Raw genomic sequence first — 19,585 nt, forward strand, 5'->3', positions numbered from 1 at the left:
GATGTGATTGATTTCTTGAAAGGGCTGAAGAACCCAGTGTCCTGAGGTTCTTCTTGACTTGTAGTCTTTGCAACTCCTTTTTCAATATGTGATCCTGGCTTGCTAGACAATTCTTTCTCCTGTAGGTCCGATGATTGACCAGACAACTCTCTCTCAGTTTGCAGATCCTGTGACCCACTTCCAGATCTTTGCAGTATTCCCTCTCCATCTGTAGAAGACTGATCCTCTAGATGAGCAGCCTCAGGCATTTCTAAAGACATTCTCCCATCACTTTTAGGCAGGTCTATGGACTCCTCTCTGGATCCCCTACTCCCAGACCTTTCATTCTCATCTTTAGGCTGTGCATCTTCATCTTTATTAGGCGGTTTATCCGAGAAAAGTCTTAAGGGATTCAGCTTCCCAAACACAGAATCAACGATAGAGGCTGGCTGGTTTACAGCTGGTTCCTGCACTCTGTTCTCACTGCTACTGCTCGGGACCTCTGCTCCAGCCACCTGGGTTTCCTGTTCACTGCCCTGTGGTCCATTATGCTTTGAGGACTGAAAAGACAGCAAGGACTGCAGTGAGAATTTTTTGTCAGATGTAGGTTCCTGAGAGGCAGGTGGAACTATAGCTACTGGTGGTGACCCAGTGGGTTTAGGGATGAAAGACAGCAATTTGGAGATTCCAGATTCAGCTAAAGGTGTGGCTTCAGGAGTCTCCTTGTTCTCAGAAGGCGGATTGGAAACCAGCTTGTCTGGAGAAGTAGACATCTGCTTGGATCCTGAGCTAACTTTCTCAGTAAGAGTACTGAATAAGGAGCTCATGACATTCTTTACCCCCACTATTCCAGGTTCAACCACAGGTTCCTCCTTCCCAACTTTATAGCTCTCTTCTTTTCTCTGGTCCTCATTGCCAGGTTCCGGTTTTAAACTGCCCTGAGGTAACAGTCTGGACTTGCCCCCTTTTGGCAGAGACTCATATTTGCTGATCTCCTCCTCTTTCACAGCTAAGTACTCAGATACACTGTCTACCAGATTCTTGAGCTCATCCATGGTGTCCAAGTACTCATTTGGCTCCCCCACCGGAGACAGTATGACCTCAGGACCCTTGCCTCCTTCTTTATCCTTGACACTGGTATTGTCCCAGTAGACCTGAGGTTGCTCTGGGTATCCCTCATAATAGGAGGTATATTGGCTTTGACTGTAGTAACTTTCATCTTCAGTATGAACAGAGTCTGGCATGTAAGTGTCCTGGTCCAGCTCCTCTTCAGAGCCTATGGAGTACTGCAGTTCATCTGAGCCATTGGAGTCATATTCAGTCCTTGCCCTCAGCCGGGCCTCCTCTTCCTCTCTGGCGGCCTCTTGCTCTTGAAACGCAGCATAGTTTTCCAGGGCACTCTCCAGATTATTTTTAGCCCACATCCTGGTCTTATAGATCAGCTCCTCCTTCCAATGATGATATTGAGAAGTCTTCTTCTCCACCTGTTCCTCCAACCTGGCCAACTGCTGCAGTGCTTGTTCCTCCCTGTACTGCTGGAAGTGCTGGGCGGTGGGGATGATGGAGATTTCAGGAGGGGACGTTTTGTCCTCAAAGCTCCCAGCCTCCTTGTAGACTAACCGCACGTCCCCTCTGCGTATCCCATGGGAGCGGTGTCTCTTTTTCCTCTGACTGTTCACAGCGTCATGCTGTTCTGTGTCAGGAGACATTCTGTCACACTCCACCGTCTGATAGAAGCAGCTGCGTCTGCGCTCAGACTGAACGCTGGCTATGTGGTCAACAACACTCTTGCTGTCCTCATCATCCTCCCATTGTTCCTCCTCCAGGTCAAACTCATCATCCAGTATGTTTCCCGATACTTTGTACTTGCTTTCCCAGTCCTCCACACCCATGCCTGAATCTACAGGGATTATCTGAACCCTGCCTCTGCTATTTGGAGGTCTTATTCCAATGTAAATTCATAGTTAAAATTGAGACAAGGGAATGAAAGGGACAGGTTTGAGAAAGGAAGAAAGACAAAAAAAGAGTGGGCACAAAGAACAAGCAACATTGGAGTTTATAAAAAAATATGATGGTAAATTAATAAAAGAATAAAATGAACAATGTCAACATTACGACAAAACAATGTCAACAATTTAATTGCTCTTAGACACAAAGAAAATATCCCTAAAGAGACTAATCTGTGAAGTTGAAACAAGGCACACTGATAACATGCATTAGAGTTAGCATAAGTGAGTGTGTCTGTGTGCTTGTGTGAGTGCAGATAGAGAAAAGGAAAACAGGAGAGTGAGAATGTATTTATAAAATATGAAACTATAAATAAATCACATAGAAAAATATGTTACTAGTTTAACAAAACTCTATAAAGAGCTGTTACATTCTTGATTTTTAATACACGCCCACTATAAACAGCGAGAAATGCTTTAGGGTTAAAACAATCTGGAACCCAACAGCAATAAGCCATGGGTTTCATTTCTATTCCATTTCAAACACTCACTGCAGTGCCTGTGATATCCATCCTCTTCTGATTTAGACCCCTGATCCTAGGCCTACAGTGCAGCCTAAATGCATCACAGGCTGCAATGGGATTACCCTCCCCATGTTTTTAACTTGTGCATCATTCTCGGTTTGAGATAAATTGAGGGAAATTGAATGGCTCTCAGTGTGCACAGCACGGTTCTCTCACTGGCTATGAATGTCATCACAACTTCTTTTGTGTTGTGGAGCTCACACATAATATTGGCTTCTCTGCTTCTGAATAGACAGGGTGTGAGGAAGGATGCAAAATCAACCCTGTAATGATTTTGGTAATCAACTTCCTGATGTTAAAAACTAAAGGGGCTAAAATTGTCACTATAAATCAGCATTTAAAAAAAACTGTTTAAACATCTGAAGGAAGCTCCTGCCTTCAGATGAGAGAAAATTAGATTAAAGTAGCGCTGCAATTCAGAGCAACATAATAGCTGAAAGGCAGAACTGTACACCTGCCATCTCAAATATTAGAATAATTCTGTTTAGAGCACAAACTTTGCTTGGTCTAATGCAAAGTCAGTTGATTTTGATTGAGGACGTGTCATTTATAGTGTATGTAGGATTTCGTTATTATGCTCTGCACATTCATAGTATACATACTCACACATTAGCAACACATTACTAAAATATGCAAGCATTAGTGCAAATACATTTACCTGAGATTTAAATAAGAATGCTGAGGATTATTCTTATACAGACATGTACAGAGCCAAAGTTTGACTCGCGAGCGTTTGTGTGGTTGCGCGTGTGCGTGTGCGCACGTGCGTCCTCATACCTGGTGCCCTGGGGTTCCCTACACTCCATGTCATAGCTCTGCATGGAGTCGGTGGCAGACTCCCTGGAGAAGGCCTGGTGGGGGAGCCGGCGGCCCATGGGATACTGGTGCATTGAGGAGTTGGGCTGGGCTGTAGTGTGGTACCTCGGGGGCAGACTGTTTGTCTCACTGCGGTAGTCACTGTCCCGGTCATCTACCGCACTGTCGTGGTCATCCAAAGCTGTGGACAAGGGAAACAGCACATGCTTTAAAACACGGAAAGGGTCCCGGTGGTTCGATCTGGAGGATTCAGGGAGGGAGAAAACAGGGAACAGGTGTAATGTAGAGGGCTTTGAAAGGTTTGATCTTCCTGAGGTGCCTCAAAAGCTACTGGTTCAAGCCTTGTTCATCTTCCTTTCCTGTGATGGTCCATGCTGAAAGATCCCCTGAAACCAACCTTCTTGGGCTTCCAGGCCAAAAAACCAAAACCACGAATCTTCTCAAACATAAATGAAGTCATTTATAAATAAAACATATAATGCAATAAGTAAGATTTTGCCGTAGAAACCATTCTTTTAAAATTATTAAATATTGAATTTTATGTTTCAAATGCAAAAAAGACATTGAATTTTAGAACTTGGACGATTCCATCCGTTCAATAATAAATAAAAAATGAAAATGGCCATCATCAATTCTTTAGTAGTTAATAATAGTTCTCATTTACTAAGTTTGATTTTCATATTGCTGTGTGTAAGAACATTTAATAATTACACATTTTAGTCAAGGTCCAGGCAAAATCTATAATTCATTTTCCAAAAAGAAAGATTAATATTTCCAATGATTTCAATAATAAATAAGGTACATACATATGTAAAATAACATTTAAAAAAACACAACATAAAGGCAAACATACACACACACATCCATTTCTTATTTACCAAGGCCTGTGAAAGATGTATCACATGTATCACCTTTGGACCGTAAAGTAGGGAAACCACTCGATCCATTGAAATAGCTCCTCCTTTAGACTTGGAGTTAATTTTGCACGTCAGTGTAAGTGAATTCGGGAAGTATTAATTGTTAATTATCTAACAAATAATTCCTGAATGCTATTCATCCCTGGTAGCAAATATTGAAACTACTTTTCTTGACGTCTCCAAGGACAATGGTTGCTTACACAACTGTGTGTTTGCAGAAATGTAGAACATATGTTTATGATAAAAAATACTTAACTGTCAGCAAACAAAAGTACAGTCAAATAGTTAAAAATCTATTAGGTCATAAAGTTACAGTACATATATAAACAAGTTTATTTAAGCATAATTCAGTAATAATGAATAGGCTACATTCCAAATGAAACCAGAACATACATAATGACAATGTGTTTACGTTTATTTTTATTTTTGGACTATTAACCCCTTCTGTAGCAGTAGAATGCTTCAAGATTAAAATACTAGCAAAAGTGTATTTTGTTATTTTCAAATGGTCAAGATGTTATAGGTAATTATAGTTTGGGTATCAAAATGCAGCATAATCACGGTAAATCTTATTGTTACCTTGTCTGATGGTTTTTCTGTATTCTTTGGAATTTCCAAGCATGTAAGCACACACACATTTCTAGAGTCCTGGTGCTTGTATTAACACAACCCAAATCCCTATCTGTTTAGGGTATGTCTCTGGGATGGGCAGTACTCTCTCACCTTGGTAAATATTTCAAATATTCATGCGCATAAGCCTCTGGATGGATTCCCTAGCAAATGAAGAATGACACAGCATGGAAACACGGTACATGATTGTGAAAAGAGCAGAATATGAATCTCATGACACAGTACAGGAGTACCGGTGTGTATGAACTGAAGATGCCTGTCCGCAAATAATTTCAGTTATAGTCTGAGCGCCTGGAAAGCCTTATTACATTACATTACATTCATTTGGCAGACGCTTTTATCCAAAGCGACGTACTTAAAAAAAATACTTATACTTAAAAAAAAAAATTATCTTTTTCCCTGAGTCTCTGTTGTTGCAAATCTATATATATAAAAAAAAAGCGTCTGTCATAGAAACATTACTTGGTTTAAATTTTCAGATGTATTATCCACCCAGTTGCTACAGCTTTTCTCTTCTGAAATGCCCACTAGTTGCATTTGTTAAAAAAAAAAAAAAATGTATTTTCTATGAGTGACCTCTTTGTACACTTTTAACAATGGCCTTTTCTCTGAAAAGGCTCTTGGCATGCGTCAGCAAATGTACAGTTCCCTGGAATAGTCTTAAGTGCCATTTCACAGATGACTTCTCTGAAATGACCTCTTGGTCCCAGTCGTTCCAGACACTGATGGTAGAGGTACATTCCCGTCTCCGAGGAACACACGTTCGTCAAAGACAGTAACTGGCTTTAGCTTTATTTAATGCACTGCTAATGAACCCTGGGGCTGCTTGAGTGGGGTATAGATACCTGAGCAACAAGTTTAAAGTCACAACGGGAAAAGAACTGGAAGAGAAAAATGAAGGGATTTTTTAAACAGCATCTTCTCTTGAACTCAATCAGCATATGCCCTTAACTTTCGATTAACAGTCAATTAAATGCAAATGTTACTTTTTCTGGACCGACAGAAAAATTTTAATGCACAATGACAAAAGTAATCCTTGCAAAGAAAGGTCAAGGACCCATTTTGATGGAATCCAGAGTAATGTATTACAATGGTCTTTTAGGCTTCAAAAAAAAAAAAAAAATCCAGAATCTTTAAAATGGGACCTCGTGTCACCTCTGTTCTCTTCTTGCTGATAATGTCACACTGATGCTGCAATGTGACTGCTTTTTTTTAATTTTTTTTAAAAAGCTTTTTTTGTCTTATAGTTCACAGAACAGTCAGTAATTACAGCTGCTTTTCAAATGGCTAATGACCGCATTTACTGTAGCCCTAAATTACGTTCTAAAAGAATGGATACATGCCCCTTTGATTACTAAGCTATCTGCTGATGACTGTGAATGCCCACCCCTAATCTGGCTACATGCCTCTACAGGAGGCTAAAGACTAAATAATAAGTTACAGTAAAATAATGGAAAATATGTGGTTCACAACTCCTTGAGGCAAGCTGGGGAGGTTGTTCCAAACAGCTCTGATGGGTATGGGACAATGATGCTTTATAAACCACATATTGGGTGCTACTTTGTGCTACCAATCACAGGCTGTAATTTGTTCAATGCAGCCATAACTTCACCCAGTTTGAGGGTGACAAAGCACTGCTTTCTGACCCCTGTGGCCTGGTGCTTCAGGGCCAGCCTGAGACAGAGAGAGTGACAGAGAGTGACAGAAGCCAAAACGGGATGATAAATGTGGCGATGTAGAGACAGTGAATGAGAGGCAGAGTACACACATGAATATCCTCACTGGTGTGAAAAGACCATAACATGCACCTGTCACAAATAGCAGAAGGAAATGTCCAAATAAAAACAGCGAAAGAAAAATACAGGAACCGTGGTACATACTCTGTTGGTCGCTCCATCCAAAATAAGCCCAATTGCCTGGCATGGGTGCAAACATTAGCAGACAACAAAGGTAAAAATACAAAATCTTTCAAATGTACCTGTGAAAATAAGGTAAGGGTGATTATTGTGACAACATCACAACTGCATTTCCTCTAGTTGATGTGGGTTAGCCGAGTACAGACATTTCAATAGCATTTCATATGCATGTATTTGAAGCATGTAGTTGCTGGTATGCATTCCATATATAATACTGGATTCTCACCTCTTTGTCTGTTTGATTTATACAGGTTATCTGTAAAGCAACCGACCCCTCTATCATTTTGAATATAGTTTATACGCAAATTCCCTTGGAATGTATTATGAATGAGAAGATACATTTTGGTGAATTTTTGCCTATCACAGGCTCAGTAGATTTCTAGATAAGGCACAGAAGAACATGATTTAATATATTACCAAAATGACCAAAGGAAGCACTGCCTTAAGACTTGGCTGTTTGTGACATGTTGTTTGCCAACTTCTTAACCAAAAGTCATCAAAACTAATATCGCCACATTAAAATCATAGCCACATGCATGCTTGTTTTTCCTTTATACAGCTCAACTATGTATTCCAATGTTGACATTGTGATATAAAAGTCAATGCAGCTTCTGAAATAATTTGAAGGATGACAGTGGAAGTTGAAGAGATAGCACAAAAAAGTACCATTGAAACAATGAAGACTGAATACGAAGGGAATGAGACAGCAGTTAGATCCAGACTTGATCGGTTGAACAATCAGAAAGATGATTAGATTCTGCCATCTAGTGGTAAACATGAACCATGCCACAAAACATAATGAATATTCTCCCTCACCCTCTCTCTCCCTCTCCCCCTCCCTCATTTTCCCTCTCTCCCTCTCCCTTTCTCTCTGTATGGTGGGTAAAGCACACATATCCAAATTATATAAATGAAAATACATTGAAACTCATAGGACAGTAATGTAAGTAAACACAAACCAGAGGGAACGGAGGAAAGCATGTGATGATCACAGGAAACCCATTTCCTCACACCCTCTGCACTTTAATAAACTATTCTTCCAATTCTCCTATAGCAAAGAAGCTGGCACCTCCAACTTCCAAAGGTCACATGGTTACTGCAGTTTTAATTGATCAGTAAAAATCTATTTTACTCAGAACCAATCATTTTTCACCATCAGACCAAGCAGGCCTGGTATTGGCCACACACACAGGAGTCCTGGTGAACCTTGAGGTCTGAAGGTGTCTGTTTTTGGCACAAAGATAGACACAGGAACAGGGAACCCCAGTGCTATTGAGGCGATGCGGGTTATACTTACAGCACTGGGACGGCACAGGCGGCAGACGTCTTCGCTGATCATCATGCAAAGGGTACTGCAGGGGAACAAGAGAGGGGGGTGATGTGGAGGGACGGAGAAAACAGAAGACAGAAACGACAAGAAAATGACCCATAATTAGGGAGAGGGGATGGAGGCACATGCTGATTCAAGAGCACAGTGGCCTGTCGACATTTGACCTTAACTTGAACTCACAATTAAAATCCAAGTTCTTTTTCATTCCCACTTCAAAACACAATTTAACGCTTTCAGCGTTTTTCACCAAAAAGAACTTGTCAAACAGCATTTCATAAAAGCATAAGACAAACACCTTAATTTATTTGCGGGAGAAAGGAGAGATTTTGATTGCATTACAGCCAAAGGAAAAATCAAACGGATTAGCACAGAACGACAGCTATCAACACTGAGTAATTCAGAAATGAACATATATTATCCCTCTCCCCTATCTTCACAGATCAGCTTGAAAGCTCAAAAAAGTACCAGTACTAGTTTTTAAGCTGCTGCACTCCATGGGTACAATGGAGAAACACAGTAATGCGTGGCTTTGAAATAAATCATGGTTGTTAGAAATACTTCACTTCTTGTTTACTTCCATTTGTGCATTGCCAGTGAATAGAATGGACACTGTGTCCAGATAATCAAAAACAGTCCGGAAAAAACAAGTCAGAATATTGATTAAATGGTTGACAGGTGCAAGACGGTCATTTAAGGACACTTCAATACAAAGCGACTCAAACCGTACAAGCTTTCAGACTGGCATGCCCAATCCTGTCCTTTCTGACACTGTGTACTTGTAACATCACAGGGAGGACACCGGCATAGGTAAGTGTTACAGAGGCAGCAGATACTGTCACAGATTGAAAATTAAATCCTTTTTAATGCGCCTGGATCCAGTCAAACTACCAGGGGGCCTGCTAATCACGTTCACCTGATATGGAGCTGCCATTTTGTTTTGCTGTCATCTTATTAACCCAGTATCAGCCATGTTTGCCTATACGCTGGGGAAATCATAATTATAATTCTTTATAAGTATGACATCACTAAGAGTTACATGATATGCACAGTTCATTGCATTTAAATTTAGCTTCAGGTCCTTAACAGGCACTCTCACACAGTGACTTGTGATTAAAGGCACTTATGATGGCTAAAACTTCACTCGTGGTGAATTTCTATTCACAATAATGGCCAGACCAGAATATGAAAAAAATGTTAGATGCTGTATTTAGGCCCTGCATAAAAGTAATGATAAAATAATTTCTTTTTTTTAAAACATTGCATTGTACAGAATTTTGGATCAGGAGTTGCAATAACATTAGATCACCCTTAGATGGCAGACATGAAACATTAAAGTCCACAGAGTACTTTTCAAAGCCCAGATTAGACCATCCCCAGCAACTTCACATTTTGAACTTTTCATTTAGAGCTCTTTAAAATGAAGTGAACTCTTAGTTGTTTACCATATTTAAATGTCAATACCACAGCGATTACAGTAGTGACCTCAGAACCATAGCAAAATTGGAAATGCTGGTCCCTTACCTCATCGTGAATCCGCATGGTGTTGATTCGTTCTAACTTCCTGGTCCAGTACCGAGCTTCTTCTTCTGGGATATCTGAGTAGGGAGTTAGGATTGCAGTCAGCCACATTCATTTTTGTTCCTGCACCCTACAACCCCACCACTCCCTTGACTATTACATTTCTATGGGCATTGCTATGTTATTGACATGTTATTGGCTAGGTTTGATTTCTGCATGATATTGTCTCACTAGTGGTATAAGAAGACATTACCTTCCAATGGTCAGTGGGTAAAATAAGTTAATTTTGAAACAATTACAATAAAAAATCACACTAGTACTATAATGTGTCCATGTCCAGTGTTGATATTGTCAGGCTTTGCTCTGACAAACACAAACATCCTTCCCTGGTGACTGAAAATGAGCTTGTGCTCATTATCCATTAAACTATGTACATTGAAATTTTAAAGTTTAAGTTGTGGCAACAAAGACCTTCATAACGGTGAAGGTATTACATAAAATCCCTCCTCTCATAATAGTGCCTTGCTGATGGGGGCAGCCAGCCTGGATTACAACCAGAGTGAAGACAAGCTCTTCAAATTTACTTTTTATTTAAAAATAATGCACCATATCGTGACACAAATTACTATTCCAAGGTTACTGGGTACCAACAGGCATTAAAAATCACAGATTTTTGACAGCTACCAAAACATATTCACAGGAATTTGGCTCACTGAAAGTACCATCAAATTGGAATATTTCTCAAAAATTATTATTATTGAACTGGAACATTTTGTAGATGCACCAGCATGGAGAAGGGGAATTTAACCATGTACCACATTAAAATGCTAGGCACGGTACTGCTTTTGCATCCATTGGAGAACTTCAGAAAAATAAATATCAGGACCTGCATTCACAAAGCTTCTCAGAGTAGAAGAGCTGATCTAGGATCAGATGTCCTGTAACTACATCTTAATCATATCCAATAAAAGCTAAAAGGCAAAACTTGTCCTAGACCAGCACTTTTACTTGATGCTGTGATGCTTCGGAAATAAGGGTTCAGGTGTACACAGTAAAATGTTCAGTGTTCACACCGGCCATAGTGGACTTATATAAACTCTGTAAGAGTTGATTTAACACTGCACATTTTACTGTGTATATAGTAACACTGTGATACAGTTCTCAAATGAATCATCAGGAAAATTTTTTTAATATGTATGATTTTAACTTTAAGAGTTAGAGTTAGCGCCCCTGACTCTCACACAGGTAGATGTTCCCCAGGGGCTCCAGAAAAAGTGACGTTGCTAATCGCAGCACTTCCGAGTCAGGGAACCCACAAACCGCATTACGCCGTAATTACTGTGGGTTCCCAGTTGCCCCGGAGCCCGGCGGGTTTTTGGTACATCGCCGCTTGTTTACATATTAATGGCGACGGCACGCGGTCTGCCGTCCCGAGGAGTCTGTCTCAATGCCCCGTGGCATTTCCATTAATCAAACCACGGGCAATCACGGAGGCTGTCAGCCGAGGAGGGAAATGGGTGGGAAGGGCCTGTTATAAGGGCATGGCCGTCCATCTCCGCTGTTCCAGACTAATCTAACTGATAGGCGCCCCCCAAAAAAAACAAACGATGTAAATTATAATTAGATACACATTTATATCCAAGAATACTAACAGAGACCTTTGGGGTGTCAGATACTGTCCAGTATGTAAAGTAAATTGTGAGCCAAGATGGGATGAATGTCATCTTGTTGACATTATGCCTCTCTTATGTTATTACACTGCATCCATTACCCACAGCTGTCCTGGTGGATATTTACAGATGTGGTTTCAGGTTAAGCTGAAGGATTTGCCCGAAGCAAGACACCGTGGATTTGAACTGGTAGTCTTAAAGCTCATTCCATTTACAGCTGCTATATACATCTGACCCCAATAAATCAATAAATAACTTCCTCATCTTGCACAGATACCTGAGTTGATTATTCAGGGGTAATGTTGGGAAAACTGGAAGCCGATGGGTCACTCATTCACGACCCCCAAAGGTACGTATAAGCTTTAGTAAACACTCGAGTCTGTATAAAACAACCTTGTGAATACAGCTGACTTATCCAACCCGTGTGACTGCGCACACAGTTTCCTCATATCAGATTGGTCTATAATGAAAGCAGGACAGACCAATTAAATTTTAATGTATTTTATTTGACCTTTATTTATGCAGGGAGGTCATTTTCAAAGGAGCCCTGCCACAGACAAGCAAACATTAGAAGACACAATATTAAAACAGTACAAATAAACCTTGATTATGCTTCACGGTCAAGGAGCACGACCGAAACACCAAGTAAGCATGTAGTTTAGTGATAAAGGAGGAAGATTACTGTTAATGATGCTGTCTGATTGGTGTGTGGTCAGAGTTCGAGGGTGAGGTGGCCTCTTATTGGTTTGTGGGCTGTAGTCAGCAATGAGAGGCCCAAAGGAGGAGTCTGTAAAAAATAATCTAATATCTTCCAGTCACTGTGAGCTCTTTGCAAATCTTGCGCTTACATAGAAATCCTAATAATAATTACCTGTTGAAATAATACTCCGCTAGGTAGTACACACCGTATTACTTGAAATACATGCAGATGTCTATACCAACATGTCGCAAGGTCAGAGTTTGCAGCCAACAGTAATGTATAATGACGTGGCAATTGAGCTTGCAGAGGTTGCAATTTTGATTCCCGGGTGGGGCAATATTGTCATGCCCCCCCCCCGAAAAGGTACTTAACCTGATTGCTTCAGCATAAAATATAACGCAGCTGTACGAATGGAATTAACATAAAAACTATAATCCGTTAAGTCCCGGTGAATAAGAGAATCTCCTAAATGCCCAAATGAAAATAGCTTATCACCAGGAAAAAGTGAAAAGACCTGATATATATATATATATATATATATACATATATACTCACTCACTCTCTCACTCACTCATTCCAGACATACAGGTAAAGGGGAGGGGCCTCTGGGGAAGATGCTCACCGAAGGGCAGCTCGAACCTGGTGTCCAGCAGCACCTGGTGGGGGGTGGGGTTCTTGGTGCCGTATATCTCATCCGCCTTCATCAGAACCTCCGAGTCCAGAGAGGTCCACTCCCCCGGACCCTCCTGACCGTGCAGAGAGAGAGGGGGAGAGAGAGACAGAGAGTGAGGGGTTAAGAAACAGGGGACATTGTACTGTATTTCACTGGTTCTTGTTTGACTTTCTGGTAGATGAAGCATTACATAAACACAGCAAACAGATACACATACTCTACGGATGTACAAACATGAGCACAGCTCAGTGCGCCACAAGGCACTTAACAACCCAGAGCAGATCAGCAGTGATATGTGTTTCTAATGAGAGATGATTCAACAGTTTAGTATAGCTATGAGGACGCACACACTTATACACACAATGCATGGACACGCATTGACACACGCACGCACACACACATGCACTCATGCACGCGCACACACGCACACGCATACACACAGGTCATGAATACTCACATACAAACACAACTCTGTAAAGTAAAAAAAAAGTCTAAGAGAATGTGTTAATGTGTTAAAAGCTGAACTGTGTCTGTAGTGTGTCAGACCCAGATCCCACCACACTGAAGGATGTTCCCAAAAAGGACAGCCTCAAGAAGGCATTAAATAAAAGTAGCAATTGGTTTCAAGACATAAATATCTATTTTTTTATTTTTGCTGCTCTCAGCAAATAAACTAATTATATAATTCCACTCTGAAATGTAACAACAGTGACCGCTTCAGCACTGCCTCGTTAATAAGTGAACTCTCTAACGAGCCTCGCAGTGTATTTTGCCAGTTAATGAAGGCCCCGCAGGCTGCCTGTCTGGCACATAACTGCACTGTACATCACAAACTCAAAACAACAATGTGTGTGTGAGTGTGTGTGTGCATGTGCGTGTGTGTGTGTGTGTGTGTGTTCCTCACCTCATCTGATTGGCGGATGGTATCCAGGGGAATCCAGGCTGTTCCGACCATGGTGTCCCAGATCAGGCCCTTGTTCCAAACCTCCACAATTAGCCCCAGGTCCAGCCGACTGATCTCGCTGTAGCACAGAACACACAAACAACACTTTACATTTAGTGTGCACTACCCAAGGGTAGAGTATACAAACCCAGCACTTACAGATAGTGTACACTTCTGAAATACATAGCATACAAACACAGACTTTACATTTAGTGTGCACTACCCAAGGGTAGAGTATACAAACCCAGAACTTACAGATAGTGCACACTACTGAAATACATAGCATACAAACACAGACATTACATTTAGTGTGCACTACCCAAGGGCACACAAACACAGACCTTACAGTTAGAGTTCACTGTTTAAGGGCATATACATAGACAGACCTCACACAGAGTGCTCAGCACTAGAAAACTGCACAGAGACAGAGACAGAGACAGATGCCAGATAGCTTTAGCATTAGCTGAGTGTGTCCAATTTTAGTTTCCAATTTAATCTAAAATGCCAGTGTGGCAGCAGGTTTTTGTTTTAGCCCAGCACTAAGACACCTGAATCTACTTAAAGTCTTGATTGAAGACCATGATTAGTTAATCAGTTGAATCATGAATTTATTTTTTATTGAACTTTTTTCTGCAAGTTAAATGTTATATAACTGCTATAATTTTTAATATTTATATAATGCTTCTAATGAAACCTATTATGCCCCTGAATAAAACTTAAAAATAGGGTAGTAAGTAATCAAATTGAATTTTACGTGTGTCGCTTGAAATCATAGCTGCCAGTCATCATCTGTGCTTAAATAGTGGCAATTACTTTATCAACTTAAATTAGTGAAGTGGTGAAAATGGGACAATGGTTTGAAATGGGGCTTGACAAAGAGGCCATTGCGACCTCTAGCTGGCAGAGGACTGAAGTACCATGCAAGACAACAAGGAGAGACATTACATTACATTACATTTATTTGGCAGACATTTCTATCCAAAGCGACGTACAAAAGTGCATTTCATGGTCATGGACAACTACAAAACACAGGTTCAGTAAGATACAATACCTATGTTGTATAGCTATTTCTAGCCAAGAACACAGTTTAATTCACACAGTGAACACTATTCTGACCTAACCTCTGCCAAGCCAACTAGGCAGAAGAACCAGCTACAATATTAGGACAAATACAAACGACCAAAACGTGCTGGAATGGGGGTACATGTAATGAGTGTTATGAAAGGGGGGGATTTAAAGTGAAATGATATACAGATTGGTGGTAGTCCAAGTATAGTCTGAAGAGATGAGTCTTCAGACCACGGCGGAAGATGGGTAGTGAAGGAGAGGTTCGAAGAGGGACAGGGAGTTCATTCCACCACTGGGGAGCTAGGGTGGAGAAGCTCTATGATCTCTTTACTCGGGTGGGAGGGGGTACACGGCAACCTGCTGCTGCAGAGCGGAGTGGTCCAGCAGGCGTATAGAATCTAATCATGTCCTGCAAGTAGATAGGGGCCATCCTGTTGGCTGCAGTGTAGGCGAGGGTCAGGACTTTGAACCGGATCCTGGCAGCGACTGGTAGCCAGTGGAGTGACCGCAGCAGAGGAGTGGCGTGGGAGAATTTGGGAAGGTTGTAGATGAGTCGGGCAGCAGCATTTTGAATCATCTGTAGTGACTGTATGGCACAAGCTGGCAGGCTTGCAAGGAGAGAGTTGAAGTAATCAAGGCGGGAGGTCACCGTAGCCTGGACAAGCAGCTGGGTGGAGTGCGTAGTCAGGTATGGTCCAATCCTTCTGATGTTGTACAGAAGGAATCTGCAGGACCGTGATGTTGCCTTGATGTGCTCCGGCACAAACTGGTGGCCCTAGTCGCAGTTGCTATGCCACTTTGATCGACAGTCAAGACTCCACTCTCTGGTGTTGGATTTGGCCAGTTATCAAGAATGTCAATCAAAACACTCACCCAAACATGTCTACCCACTCTCTCGTCACTCAACGTTGCTTGCTTTTGTCACAGGCTAGCGTGGGAACATACAATGTGTTCCATTTTCCTGGAATAATTCAGCCTCCAGAATAAAAGAGCCAAGAATCTCAGGATCCAGGGGACGGCAAAAAAAGAGGTACTTCGGTAAAAAAATGGAGCGTTCTGCGAAAAAAGGGGAAAGGCCCAACTGGTTGGGTCCTGATGAGGGCACAGGCATGTTTCGAGCTGTGTGCCGGGAGCTAGCCTCCGAGGAGAGCAAGCGAAGTCCCTGATGTTATCAGGGCTCGGCGCCTGTAATTCTACTGTTTTCAGGAGTGGCAGGTAAAAACTCTGAGTGGCAGCTAGAAATTTCATCTACCTGCCACAGTGGCCGGTGCAGAAAAAAAGTTAATTTGAGACCCCGCTGTCTGCAGAGTAGAGTGTTCATAAAAGGCTGACAGGGGGAGATTAAGATGGAGAGACACATCAGGACAGGCACTGAAAGTGATTAAATGAAGCCAGAGCTAAGGGACCACGGAGTTTCTCAACCTTCCTCTCTGAGCATGATCTCACAGGAGCAATCATGAATAAGTGGCGAGCGCGGCTCCTCTCAACGTCAAATTAAATGCAGCACACTAAAGTTTGAGGGGAATAAACGCGTTCTTGAAAGCATATTTCCAGACTGCCGTCAGAGTGCAGCGTCTCATTTGCATATCCACTTTGAAATTAGTTCGAGACAAAGGGGAAGGAGCCGGAGCTGACGAGCGTTAGCGAGCGCTTAATTAACAATGGGTAATTAACGAGCGTTGTCATAACAAGCTGCAATGCCTGCCCCAGATGAGGCCAGAGGGCTGCCGTCCACAGATAAATGCATAAATATAAATAAATAATTGTGCGACTACCGCTAAACTGGGGGTGTCACCGAGGGAAACGGCTCTATAAAGAAAAGCGATGCGATAAGCAGTCCGACTCCCAAGACTCCTTGGAGGCGTCTGCTGATGCAGACATCATTCAGGATTTTCATTTTCTAGATTTCGGCTGAAGCTGCAAGAAGCAGCTTTGGGGGAAAAAAAAAAAGGCTAACGTCTCACTGTGTTAACAACTCCTTCAATACCACACATCACCACTAGAGGCACTGCCTGATACTGTATTTACAACATGTTTAATAATATTGAACTGTTGACCTATAACACAGATAATGTCCTACTCAGCATCAGTCCACAGAATAACCTAAAGTGTTACCGTTTTATTTATTTATTCTTTTTACATACAATTTTACATGATTGCACCCACAACCCATACAAGGATGTATCACACTGAAATTAAGTGTTCTTACAGCTAATTATGACCAGTTGAGTTTCACAGGCATGGATAGCCACTGACCACATTTGTAATCTTTCTGGCTAATGACACATTGCAATTCAATACGTTTTAAAGTACAGTCAGGCCCTTAAGAGATGCTGAGTGTTAACAGATATCAAAGAGGAGGTTCAAGCTCAGCTAAGTGGACACTCAGCACTGGCAAGTTTCTCTTTTACTATGGATATACAGAGCGGCAAGATATTAATCATCTACTGGGCCTGTTTAAAATGCAATAACATTCAGCTTTTTTAATTACCAACTGAACTAACGTTGGGATGACAAAGTGGGTTGACCCACAACATGTTTTTTGGTAAAACTTGGTAAAACTAAAAAACAGCATGTTCCCTTCCTCCATTTGTTCATGCAAATTTTTTAAAAGGTTTTCCACAGAGCTTTCATTTTCATAAAGCTTTGAAAAAAAGAAACAGGGTCACAAAAAAAAAAACCTTTCCTCTAAATGAAACCAAAAACTGCATAAAAATTTTATTTAAACATTCAGGAAATAATCCACCAGGAAAGGCGGGGAGGATCACTCAATGACAGAACCACTCACAAACATCTGACATTTAATATTCCACTTTAAGAAAGACCATTAAAACCTCAGACAACACAACCACAGAGATTTGATTATGTTTCTTATTGCTAATGAAGAAAAGTGGCACTGACAGTAAATGGAAGAACAAATAATATTAGATTGTATTAATTGACCAACAAAACAAACGAGCCAATCCAGGAAGTCATGGAAATAAATGTGAATGACACAGATGGATATGCATTAGGTTAACGTTAACTAGTTAACGTCAAATTCCAATTCTGATGGTGAGACACAAGCGATAGGTCTGGCACTCTCATCCAAAGGTTTTTATGTCGGTGATGGAGAGGTTTGTTATTATGAAGCAAAAATAGATAAATGAATCAAAAGCCCAACTTCCACTGCAATATCCGATCTTGAACACGTACACCCATAAGCTATTCCCAATATGGCAATATCAAAAGCTGGCTGGAACCCACTTGATGCATTCCGCGCTTTCAGTAGTACTTTCAGTAGTACTTTCCAATCTCAATACAGCCGTGTGGGGACAGTTCGTAAAACACAGCGGAAATAAAAAAACTGAAAACCACACAAATTCAGTTCAGTACTTCTCCTGATTTAGTCACATTACAAATTCCCTCAGGCAAAACCACCAGAAAACTCACACTATAAATATTACAAAGTTTACATTTACATTTCAGGCATTTACCAGGCAGGCTTATCCGGAGTGACTAACATTGCTGGTTGTTCACTGCAGTGATTCAGATTTAAGTACCTTGGTAAGGGCACAACAGCAGTGCCCCTCCAGGGAATCAAACCTACAACTGTGAAGTTACTGTACAAGCCTAGCTCTCATTCACACACACACAGACGTACTGTATGCACTCACGCACATGCATATACACAAACACGCATGCGCACACACATATGCACATACTGTACAGACCCACACACACACGCACCCACGCACACATGCACACGCACATGCATGCATACACACACACACACACACACACACACACACAGTACACACATACACACACACAGGCCGTCAGACACACACAAACACATGCACGTACACACACGCATACACACGCACGCACATGCATGCACACACACACACACACACACACACACACAAACACAAGGCTGCCAGGTGAAATTCCTGCGCCCGAGACAAAATTTTCTCTGTGCGACGTGTGTATCATTCAATAATATTTATCACAAGTTCATATACCATTGGGCATTGCTGCATTCTGTTAGCCTAGCACTGGCGACAGACACTGCAAGAGCCCATTAACTCTTAACGCACCGGCTAGCGGGAGCAGTCAGAAGCAGCGGGAGTGAGCTCTGGGGGGGACCTAATGAGCACTGCCCCAATTAACTGCCTGTGCCTGGCCACGGACTGCACAGAATCCCTGTGTTCCATAAATACCAGCAAGAATTATTCATGAACACCGTAGGACGTCATTCCCCACATATGTGACCCGTGATCCAAGAATTTCCCTGGAGGTCTTTTGCTTATTTTTTATTCATTCTTTTTTTTTTGAAAGCACTGAACATGTGACATATTTCATAGTTAATAGGAGTATAGGTAAAAGTCCCCGCTGTGATGATCCTGGCGTAGAGGAAGTGAGGGCCGTGAGCCACGCCCGGCAGAAAATAACCGCCATTCCGTGCCTTTCGGTTTCACCTTGGCTGGTGCTCAATAACATCTGCCCTCTGTTCCAGTTCAGAAGCCCGGCATTGTCTCCTATTTATGGAGGTACTCAACTGGCCTTCCACTGGAGGCATTTTTTAAGTCACAACAGTAAACCATGGCTTGGGTGTGAAACAAAAGCCCGGAATAATAAAAAAAAGGCTGTCTGTCATCTCTGTGGCCCTCCGTGAGACTGCAGAGAGAGACGGAATATGGTTCCAGTACAGATGGAAGAAGCCTTGTTAAATGAGGGCTTTCCTATCAAAGGCCACAGACACAGACACAGTCCATAAACTGGGAGAAAAAAAAAATCCAGAAGGGAGGGGAATTCATTTTTCATTGAGAGCACAGAGGGGAGGGTCTCGGACTACTTGGGGGGGTGAGGGGGGGTCTGAAAATGGAGATGCAAGGGAAGACAGGGAGGGGTCC

At 41.7% G+C, this 19,585-nt stretch overlaps 1 protein-coding gene across 2 annotated transcripts in view; it reads right to left on the minus strand.

The window, feature by feature from the left end:
• The window catches only part of LOC118206716 (protein unc-13 homolog B-like), a 163,222-nt gene that overhangs the window by 100,862 nt on the left and 42,775 nt on the right, over positions 1-19,585 (minus strand). Inside the window, exons 4-9 of one of the 2 annotated variants that reach the window (XM_035379732.1) lie at positions 13,584-13,701; positions 12,629-12,752; positions 9,640-9,713; positions 8,086-8,140; positions 6,753-6,788; positions 3,287-3,506 (exon numbers count right to left, since the gene is read on the minus strand). In XM_035379732.1, coding sequence (XP_035235623.1) covers positions 3,287-3,506; positions 6,753-6,788; positions 8,086-8,140; positions 9,640-9,713; positions 12,629-12,752; positions 13,584-13,701 — 627 coding nt within the window. The remainder of the gene's footprint in view (positions 1-3,286; positions 3,507-6,752; positions 6,789-8,085; positions 8,141-9,639; positions 9,714-12,628; positions 12,753-13,583; positions 13,702-19,585) is intronic. The other variant, XM_035379733.1, reaches the window with a different exon arrangement.

The sequence above is a fragment of the Anguilla anguilla genome, chromosome 10 (assembly GCF_013347855.1).
Source record: "Anguilla anguilla isolate fAngAng1 chromosome 10, fAngAng1.pri, whole genome shotgun sequence".
In the NCBI taxonomy this organism is placed as follows: domain Eukaryota; kingdom Metazoa; phylum Chordata; class Actinopteri; order Anguilliformes; family Anguillidae; genus Anguilla; species Anguilla anguilla.